This window comes from Magallana gigas, chromosome 7 (genome assembly GCF_963853765.1).
Source record: "Magallana gigas chromosome 7, xbMagGiga1.1, whole genome shotgun sequence".
NCBI lineage: Eukaryota > Metazoa > Mollusca > Bivalvia > Ostreida > Ostreidae > Magallana > Magallana gigas.
The window spans coordinates 31,641,152-31,652,929 of NC_088859.1; the positions used below are offsets into that span (position 1 = coordinate 31,641,152).

The 11,778-nt window shown below is 34.2% G+C and overlaps 1 protein-coding gene across 1 annotated transcript; it reads right to left on the bottom strand.

Moving 5' to 3' along the window:
• Window positions 1–989: 989 nt before the first annotated feature.
• On the bottom strand, window positions 990–7,399 carry LOC105318379 (zinc finger CCHC domain-containing protein 24). The gene is made up of 4 exons (XM_011415442.4): window positions 6,991–7,399; window positions 6,386–6,559; window positions 1,497–1,661; window positions 990–1,233 (listed from the first exon to the last, which is right to left on the bottom strand). Exons 1-4 carry the CDS (start codon window positions 7,210–7,212, stop codon window positions 1,120–1,122), a joined length of 675 nt encoding a protein of 224 aa, XP_011413744.1. The 5' UTR covers window positions 7,213–7,399; the 3' UTR covers window positions 990–1,119.
• Window positions 7,400–11,778: the final 4,379 nt, after the last annotated feature.

The following is an 11,778-nucleotide window of genomic DNA, read 5'->3' on the forward strand; positions in this document are numbered from 1 at the left end:
AGACCACAACAATGGAAATGTTTAAGTATATGAAACCTCAAAAAAGAAAGAAAAAACAAAATCCACAGCAAATATATACAAATAGTTCTGGTGTAGATCTTCTACCATATACAAATTAAATCTTATCTTTGGTAACATGTATTGTTGAAATATACCACGATATGATCCCAAATTTACATATTCTCTTCTCGAAATCACATATCACATAATTGAACATGAACTGAATCAAGCAATCCAAAAATTTACATACATAATTGTAAATTTACAATCAATATCCACATTTCATCCAATGATCAGTATTTTATAAATGTCGAAGACAGCGAATATGTGTTTTTAACAACAAAGATGGAGTCTCCATGAACTGTTCTAAACCAATCTCCAGCTGCCTTTGGAAGCTCCTCCTTTATAAATGGATCATAATTATTTATTTCCCGACACATAATACTTTGGTTAAATGTTTTACATGTATATGTCTATCAGATATCGGTACAATGCATCAGGAATGTGTGAAAATCCTGGATCTGTCCTCTTAACAACTTCATATACAAAGAATGTCAACTTAAAATTGACTTTAAGGTACAAAATTTAATATGTCTATCAAAATTAAAAATCACAAATATAAGGGTTGAAAATCCTACTTTAGAAAAGGCAAAATAAATATTTGCCAGATTTTTTAATTACATTAAAAAAATTTCAAACGTGATTAAAATCAGGATTTCCAATGTAATTAAAATCCTCATGAAACAAAAATTCCTCATTTTTTTTTTGAAAATCAAATGTCTTGATGCCAAAAAAAATTTCATTAAATACAACTGCATCAAAATTAATAAAAAAAAAAAATTTAAAAAGTAAATAAAAATAATATTTTTCTAAAAGTACTTTCTCATGAGTTCCTCTCATTTATATGATTGTAAAATTTTACTAATTTTTATTTAATTTTTTAAATTAAATCTCAATCACTCAATAAACCCCTCTTTTTACACAGGTGGAAAAACTTTCAATGTCTATCAGTTTTGAAGGGTATAGTTACTTACAATGCACATTTAACAGATACAAATCATGTTTCATAGTGCATTTATACAAACAAGGAATTTGTAAGGAGATCGAAAAAGGTAGCATTTATGTAGTTCTCCTACAGTAGAACCCCAGGCTCTTGCATTTCTCACAGAGATGTTGAGGGTGGACCTTGCTTTGGTCAGAAACATCCAATCCGTCAGGCATGTCTAGGGGTCTCTGTAATGGGGAAGAATTAGAGCTAGTCTTACTTTCTAAAACCCATATCAATATCTCAACTAAGCATTAATTTTGCTGATGTTTTGCCGATATGCATATCTTTAAATTTCCGGAAAAAAGTATGCAAGTCAAAAATGAGTTATTGAATTTATAACATTTTTTCAAAATCTCACAAGTGAAAAGGGTGATAAGAACCCTTATCTTTACATGTACTTGAAAAGAACATAAAAAATTCTGACTCAAGATAGATAGGAGAGCGCTACCTGTTTGTGGGGGTAGACCATGATATTACACTTAATACAGGACTGTGAGGTGTTGGCCCAGCTGTTGCCACTCATCCACTTCCTCTTGCACTTTGGACACTTGTACTCCCCAAAACATCTCTTCTTGCCTTGGTAGGGTGTCAGCCCCTCTCCCTTGGGTCTGGCCTGTTAAAATTCATTTTATACTCTCATTGTCGTGATTAGATAAGAACTTAAATTCTTTGTAGTGGAATTCAAATAATTTGCAAAAAACTGCCAGGGTTAGCCGAGAATTAAGTTGCAATCTGTCTCAAGATCAACACTTGCATCTTTTGCCAGAATCGATATTGGCAATGATTCTTTCTCAATCATCCTATCAATAAAACTGTTATTCTTCCAAATGCAATGTAGATGCATGATGTTGAAAAAGAATGTAGGTTACATTTTTTAGCTCACCTGAACCGAAGGTTCAAGTGAGCTTTTCTGATCACCCGTTGTCCGTCGTCCGTCCGTCCGTCTGTCTGTCTGTCCGTCCGTCTGTAAACTTTTCACATTTTCAACTTCTTCTCAAAAACCACTGGGCCAAATTTAACCAAATTTGGTACAAAGCATCCTCATGGAAAGGGGGTTATAAATTGTAAAAATAAAGGGCACAGCCCTTTTCAAAAGGGAGATAATTGCGAAACAGTAAGTATAGGGTGCATGTCTTTAAAAATCTTCTTCTCAAGAACCACTGCACCAGAAATGCCAATATTTACACATAAGCTTGTATATATAGTGAAGATTCTAAATTGTAAAAATCGTGACCCTCGGACCAAAACTGGGGCCCCAGGCGGGGTTCAAAGTTTAACATAGAAATACATAGGAAAATGTTTTAAAAATCTTCTTCTTAAGAACCACTGCACCACAAATGCCAATATTTACACAAAAACTTGTATATATAGTGAAGATTCTAAATTGTAAAAATCGTGACCCTCGGACCAAAACTGGGGCCCCAGGCGGGGTTCAAAGTTTAACATAGAAATACATAGGAAAATGTTTTAAAAATCTTCTTCTCAAGAACCACTGCACCACAAATGCCAATATTTACACAAAAACTTGTATATATAGTGAAGATTCTAAATTGTAAAAATCGTGACCCTCGGACCAAAACTGGGGCCCCAGGCGGGGTTCAAAGTTTAACATAGAAATACATAGGAAAATTTTTAAAAAATCTTCTTCTCAAGAACCACTGCACCAGAAATGCCAATATTTACACATAAGCTTGTATACATAGTGAAGATTCTAAATTGTAAAAATCGTGACCCTCGGACCAAAACTGGGGCCCCAGGCGGGGTTCAAATTTAACATAGATATACCTTAGGAAAATGTTTAAAAAATCTTCTTCTCAAGAACCACTGCACCAGAAATGCCAATATTTACACAAAAGCTTGTATGTATTATGAAGATTCTAAATTGTAGAAATCGTGACCCTCAAATCAAAACTGCAGCCCCAGGCGGGGTTCAAAGTTTAACATAGAACTACATATGAAAAATGTTTAAAACTTTTCTTCTCAAAAACCACTTCACCAAAAATGCCAATACATACACAAACGGTTGTATATATAGTGAAGATTGTAAAATAGTGACCCCTGAACAAAAAGTTGGGCCCCAGAAGGGGTTTAGATTTTAACATATATAGGAAAATGTTTTAAAATCTTCTTCTCAAGAACTATAGTGCAACTGTTTGGGATATTACTATGCATACATGTACATCCTTAAATAATGTAGATTCAAAAAATTGTAACTCCCGGACAATTGATGGGCACCAAGAGGGGTTCAAAATTTAAACATTTTAAAAAACATAAAGGAAAAGTTTAAAAATTTTCTTCTCAAGAACTACAATGTTTTAGTTTGTGGAATTTCTATGCCTTCGCTCATATAGATTCCTAATTGGTAAAATCGTGACCCCCGGAACAATACTGGGGCCCCAAGATGGGGTCAAAGTTTATTATAGAAATATAAAGGTAACGTTAAAATATCTTCTTCTCGAGAACTACAATGCCTCAATTTGTGAGATTACTATCATGCATACAACCTTGGATAATGAAGGTTCGACAGTTTTAAAATAGTGACCCCTGGACTAATACTAGGGACCCAAGATGGGTTTAAAGTTAAATGTAGAAGTACCGGTATATATGGAAAATGTTTAAAAATCTTCTTTTCGAGAACTACAATGCATCAATTTGTCAGATAACTACGTAAGCACCCTCAAATAGTGTAGATTCGAAATTATAAAAGCTGTGACCTCAATCTAATACTGGGGCCCCAAGAGGTGTTCAAAGTTTAGCATAGAAATATAGAGGGAAAATGTTGAAAAATCTTTTTCTAGGGAACTATAATGCTTCAGCTTGTGAGATAACTATGCAAGCATCCTTAAATAATGTAGATTCCAAATAATTAAAACTTTAGCCCTGGACTAATACTGTGGCCCCAAGAGGGGTTCAAAGTTTAACATAGAAAGATATATTGAAAATGTTTTTAAAAAGTTTTTCTCGAGAACTATAATGCTACAGTTTGTGAGATTATTATGCAAGGATCCTCAAATTGTGTAAACTCTAATGTAGTGGAACCAAGAGTTATCTTTCTTGATGTTCTGTACAGTCTGAGAGTTATTTCTCTTGAAGTGGAACTCTGCTACGTTCAGTTTTTCAGGTTGTGTACGTGCGGTCCTACCGCAGTGCTACACATTTTCATTCCTATGTAACTGTTTATGTTGTTCAAGCCAACCATAAACCTCGGACCATAACTGGGTCCCCAGAAAGGGGTTCAATGTTTAAAATAGAAAAAGCATATGCTACGAAATGTAATGTTACAAGGAACTGCTGTTCAGGTGAGCGATGTGGCCCATGGGCCTCTTGTTTAAACTTATGATAAAAAGACATTTCCAATGATTACAAAGGTAGAATCAGTGAAGTACTTGTATGATAGGCAAATCAATCATCTATTACAAAGTTACAACATGTATGCTTTACCATGTTATGTTATAATCTAAACAACAAAAATTAAAATAAAGAATACCTTCATGTACTTTTAAAGTAAATACTCCACACTCTCGTACACGGAACTTTTATGAAAGTACTTCTTTTCAGATATGATAGTCCTATGTATAATTCATTTGTCTAATCCAACTTCTTATAAATAGCTCACATGCCGTTTCCAGAAAATTTTTCTGTTTTTTTTTTCGGGGGGGGGGGGGGGGGGGGGGGGGGGTTCGAGGGACATTTTTAATTTTACTATGTGAATTTAATAAGTTTGAATTTTCTTGGCAATTTTGTAATTTTATTAATATTATTTTCTATTTCAGTAATTTTACTATTTGAATTGAAAAAGTTTGAATTTTCCAGCCCTTTTCCTTCTAGATCTGCACATGACTGCACTGACCCCCTGATTCCATGCTTGATAAGACAGGGACTTCTGTTGATAAGAAGAGCAATGATTTCCGAAAATCACTTTTTTCATTCTGAATTTTTTTTTCAGATTCATACAAAGGCAAGAGCACCATATCTCTATCAAGTTTAAAGTAGCTAGTGCTTTAATTAATACATGTAATTGGACAACGTTTCCCAAAGGTGTTGAGAGCTTCATTCAGTTGAAGACATTTTTAATGTCTATAGCTTTTAGCAATGCCGTTATTACTAAAACACTGTAATGATTTATTGTGTCACAAGCCCAATCAAATACCTTCAACCAAACATCACCAACAAATATTTCTATCATCCCAACTTATCAATGAGTTTAATTGTTCTAGACATTTAAGCATTTAAATAGGCTCTCAGATAGGTGGTCCTTCTAAACCCCTTTTAGTACACAAGTCACAGCTAAATGTCACAGAAAATTGAGATGTTTTAAAACTTCAGCTTGAACAGTTAATGTCTGATTAAGTTCCCAATTCTTTTTTTTTGGGGGGGGGGGGGCGCAAAGTTTTTATAATCAACATACAACATATGATTTATAGTTTTTAACCTGTGCTATTTGACACTGCAAATGTCAGACAATGCCAAAGCATGTTGGCTCATGCAGACAGCAATAGAATGAAGGTGAAAACAATTTCTAGAGCACAAAAATCCATCAAATAAATGGTTTCAACAGGTGTTGGATAATGGTAGGAAATCGTGATATTGAGCTAACTTTGGAATGAAAATTAACTTCAAATATTTACTACTATCACTTGTTTAAAAGAAATATGTAGTTATATATGAATACCAGTAGACCTAGGATAATGTGTTGCACACAAAATAATTTATTATTTGATGCATCAATGTAGATGCTGAGCATCTGATAACAAGTGATGAAACGTTTGGTATAACATGATAATGCTAGTAAAGCTCTCACTAGGTAAATGGAGTTGCTGTATGCCTCTATTTCTGTGTACCAATGATAAGGCACAAACAGCTGATAGTACAAGAGAGGTGTGTATGTGTGTGTGTATGTTGGATACACATGCCTACTGCCGTGATGAGAAAAACATGGCATCTTCTGAATCATACCAGCTCAAAAAAAACTATAGTCAATATAAACATCAAAGCACCTGCCATGAGATCCAAGCATCTTGGTGTGTCAAGTGTCTTGCACAAGTAGATATTTTGTGTATAACCAGCTTTCCTAAACAGAATAAACTGTTCTTGTTATGTATACATCTAATATGATAAACTGCATGATGGGGATTTGGAAATAAATGTCATGTTTGTTCTTAGAACTAATAGATTCCCAAGCATATCATCAATTTAATTCTAAATACTGGTAGATATACATATTAAACTGCATCAAGAAACCAATCTTTGAAGTTGAGCAACAAACCGCATTGCCACATATTGGTGTGTGTGTGTGGGGGGGGGGGGGATTGGTTACGTCAGTATTTGGGTACCTACCTGAGGGCAGTCTCGGATGAAGTGACCTTTGGTGAAGCATAGATGGCAGAGGTAGGTACTAGGTGGACGCTTGTTGCTCTTTTTGTTAACAGATAGTGACAACTCACAGAACTGATCCGTTAACTCGCTAATATTGTCATATCCAGCTGGAGGCAAGGCCGTTGTATAGGGGTGCTGAAAAATAAAAAGCCAGGGAGGTTACACATACTGGTGTCATAAAACAGAAATGCTGTAATTGCATCACATTGCAATGGATTCTTATCATGTACACATTGCGTTACTCCTATTTGCTACAAGGTAGCACCGTTGGGGGTAAGCTTTTACCAGTTTAACACCATGCTGGGTGCATAGCTGCGCCCATTCCTATCTAAACAGTCAAAGAGTTTCTGATTCAGGAACTCGATACAACTTCAAGTAACCCGACCTCATCACAGAGGCATCCTCGGCGTGCTGTCTCACCCACTGCTAGCTTGATGTTATCTGTCATACGCTCTATGTCATGACGTGTGTATACAAAAACCCTGCTTTGTGTATATTCGAAGGATATTTTTCAACTTTTTTTTTATATTGAATTTAAAAAAAAAAACAATAAATAGAATACTTACTGTGCCGTAGCTGTTGATGGGGACCGTATTCCAATCCTGGTTGAAGATAGTCTGGCCATTTTTCAGAAGAGATGTTACTGTATTCACCGTGTTAACTGTCGAAACGGGGCTGGACCAAGGATCCGAGTACACGCCCTGTCCCCCTTGCATGGCTCCTTGGTCGGTCAAATAGACCCCCCAATTCATCAACATTTGGGACGGATACTGTTGGTATGTGTCCATGGCTGCAGACGGGATCACCCTACCACACCGCGACGTTCTGCTCACAGCTTCACAAGTGATGGGGGAATTATCAGTCGTGTGCCTGTGGGGGTGCCAGTCGAGTTCATCGGTCTGTATTTGGGAAAAGGGGCGGGCACACAGCTCTGTCGACAGTTGGAGCGCAGGAAATTGACGTATTGAGCGTACGTTTCACAAGTTGACGGGACTTTGATGTAATAATTGAATGAATCGCGTAACGTTGTCGATTTCAATAAGCCATGACTGAGTTTACCAGCAATGAAATATACAAGCCAACGTCACATGGCTCCATGCACCGATCTTAAAAACCCGTTTACATACTTATTTGTACAAACAAACAAATTATATAAAACAATATGCAAAACAAAAATGTTCAAGGTGTTTAACATGATTTATACATTATAATGATAATGGAAACAGCATATGTACAAAGAATTTGTTTGATTTACCAAGAACGAGTTTACGCAAGTTTTAAAGTTGAAAGTTTTTCAAACTTTTATAACCAATCCATCATATTATTCATTTCAAAAAACAACAGCAGAAATAAATGATATTTTTAGAAATTTACAGTTTTAAATTGTGCAAAAATGTGTTAGTTTCTTATTAATTTTCGACTCGCTGACCATAATTATTAAAGGAAGTTTGCCTCATGCGATCAACCTCATATCCATATTTTATACTTCGAATTGTCTTTAATTTGTAAATTCTATAGTTTCTGCAAAGCAGGTGCGTTCTCCTCTAGTTTCTCATTTCGCAAATTACTATGGCTCAAGCTGTACATTCATTGAACATTCTACTAACTCGTCACTTCTCGAGAGATCTCACTTAAGATATTTATATGTACTGGTGGTTTTACTTTAAAACACTTTCTCTAAGCAAGGGACAATTTAGATGTATGAAACGCTCAAAAATATTTTCGAGAACATACAAAAAAAACCCCCAAAAAACACGCAACTTTCGCGAATAAGGGAAACTATTAAAAGTAAGAAAAAAAAAAAAAAGAAAAAACTAAAAAAAGTGTTTCTTCCGCGACGAACTTTTTTATTACTATATAGTACAGCATCTTCCCAAATCAAGAGTTTCTGATCCGCTCCGCTCTACATTTATGAATAATCTACATACACGCTGTGAATATATTTCTCATCAAGCGTAACCAACTTTTCTATCTCGTAAATTTATTCAGGAACAGTATCATGCTAAAATAGAAATACTAAGTTACAGTGTTTTGCTTTCATCTGCTTTGTCCGCTGGATCAGTACAGACACCCCTCCCCGAATAAATGTAGCCGATATCCTCTTTTTACGATGACTTCTATAAAACCTTTGCACGTGTGATATTTTCATAAATTTGTAGACATTCTTTCCCACGGTATTAAATATAGTTCCAACGAAATTTTTTTCCCACGAAATAAATTTCGTTCTCAAAAATGTTATCCGTTTCCTCAAAATAAACATTGTATCTATAGGGACACACATTTCGATAAAATTAAAATAGAACTCTTTAAATTTGTTATATTCACTGATTGCAAAGAATTCAATATCTATATATGTATATATTATAGATAATTGCCATATAGAAACATGAAAAAAGTCGTGCTGATGATTTACGGCCTTAAATCGCCTATTTCTAACATTTGATTCAACCAATTAAGCCAAACACAAATAAAACCAGAGTAAACTGATTTTTTGATATGTTTTATAAGTCATTTCAATGTAAAATTAAAAAAACAAAACATTTATTTGGTCCTATCATTTCCACATACTGTAAAGAAGATGGATGAATAAAGCGTGTGATATGCCTAGATGAGGATAGATAAGACACTGCAAAATTGAAATGTCAACAAATCTGATAATTTCTTTGTAAATTATTGAAAACAATGTATATTTTTCATAACATCGAATTTTAACCCTTAAATATGTTAAATTCTTGGAATAGGTTGAAACCTCCAAAAGATGTTATTTTTAGAACTTCAATGCCTTTTCTTTTAGATCTATAGAGTGGGCCTGAGCTCCATTTTTTGTCATAGTCTACGTAAGGTTTAAAGGAAATAAAACCACCGATTTCAATCAACAAAAACGTGGAGAGATAACCGACTATACTTTAAAAATGTGAATTTGTATCCCTACAATTAAGGGTTTAAGAAAAATAATACAATCCGTAAACTCGTGGTTGAAGTAGCATTTGACTGAAATGACTCAGTGGTTAGAGCACCAAACATTATGTAACATTAGAGAGCTATGGTTTTTAGCTCACCGACACGAAGTAGGGGGGAGCTTATGCTATACCCACGGCGTCGGCGTTGGCGTCCGGACCTGGTTAAGGTTTTTGTTGCAGGTCCTGGATCTCTGTTATTACTTGGCCTATCTTCACCAAATTTGCATGGATGATGCATCTGGACCTACTTATGGACTTGAAAGACTTGGATGCTGAATCTGGACTATGAATTTAAGATGCTGGAGGAGGTTAAGGTTTTTGGCGCAGGTTAAATTTTATGGAGCAGGTGTCCTTTGATAGCCATTTCTTAATTACCACTGGTCAAAACTTGCACGGATGGTGCATCTTATAATACTGATGCACCTGACAGGCTTGAATGCTGAATTTGAGCTATGATATATTGCTATATCACATGATATTGTATCATGTGGTATGATATGGTATCAAATCATATTGTATCATATGATACATACTATTATATGTATCATATATGATACAATATCATACAATACTATATCATACAATATGATATCATATGTTACAATTTTGTGATGTATTATGTGATATGATATTGTATCATATGATAACATATGATATAACATATTGTATCATATATTATATACTATGATATTTTATTATGTGATCAAATACAAAACTGTAATTATATGATACAATATCATATCTTGATAAATGTCATATTGTATTGTATAATAGGATGCAAGATCATTTATATTTTAAATTATTGTATTGATTAACACTGTTTCTTACGTATGAAATCATCTTATGATAACAAACCAATATTTAATAATGATATTGTGTCAGAACAGTATCCATGAATATCCAAGATCATTAACTATGATTTTCATATTACATGATAAAGGTGATGCCTCATAAAGATGATGCCTTGTCTCGGTGAGCTTTGTAATTTGTGATTACCTATGTTTAGGTTGTGGGTTCGATACCACCAAAATTTTTGAATTTATTTTTTTATATTTACATTTTTCAGTGTCTTTGCCTGTGCTAACACTATTTAACGATTTTATACTAAACAGTTCGAAAACGTCAAATGACGTATAATTGGGACGCCAGCTAGGTTTGCTTATTTATATTTAACATTTAATCGTACAATGGCTGAAAATTATATAAATATAAGTAATATGGAATCACTCTTTGAATATCACGAGGTGATCAATTTCGGTCGGGCGTGATCAAATCTATCATAAAGCCCAAAGGGCTTTATTGGATTTGATCCCGCCCCGACCGAAATTATCACCTCGTGATATTCAAAGAGTGGGGCTTTATGATAGATTTGATCACGCCCGACCGAAATTATCACCTCATAATACTCAAAGAATGATTCCTTATTTTTTATCGTTTGTTAAAATATTCAAAACTTAATATATAGTTAGAAATTGTCCTTTTTTGTAAACTTGTATTATAACAGTATCAAGTATATTCAGTTGGAAAAAAATTAAATTTGAAATTGTATTTTACGACTGAATAAATGGGCATTTGTGCTATCATATCCTTCCATCTTCTTCGGATCGAAAGTAAATGCAAATCGCACAGTATGTAGGATCATTACGAAAGCCAATTGAGCTCATTTTCGTAGGTAAAAAAAATATTTTTTTCGCGAATAAACGCGAAACTTTCGCAATAAAACGCGTTAGTTTCGCAAATAAACGCGAAACTTTCGGGAATAAACGCGTAACTTTCGCGAATAAACGCGTAACTTTCGCAATGTAACGCGCTAGTTTCGCGTATAAACGCGAAACTTTAGCGAATAAACGCGTAATTTTCGCGATATAACGCGTAACTTTCACGAATTAACGCGAAACGTTCGCGAATAAACGCGAAACTTTCGCGAATAAACGCATTAGTTTCGCGAATAAACGCGAAACCATTATATGAAAACTGTCATTTCATACAGAACCCTTATGAAGAAAAACGATTGAAAACAAACACATTAAAAGTTTTATAGCATAAAATACTTATTATTCATTATTATTATAATATCCGTGTTAGGTTGATTTATGAAGACAAAATTATCTTTTTTGCATATAGGTTTTGATAAATCTGATTAAACTTTATAACATTTTTATATGTTATATGTCCAAAGTAGATAATAAGTTTGGGCATCATGTTACGAATTTCATTTGTTCACCGACCCTGTGTTCGAACAGGCATTCATTGATGATATTTTTGTTATAAAATTGATATAAATTCAACCGTCGGAAACCTTTAAAATCTTAGTACTTATTTTCAAATGACATATGTGATAAATTTGGAGGACAAATTTACGTCATCTAGATTTGAACAAAAACTTGTAAATTT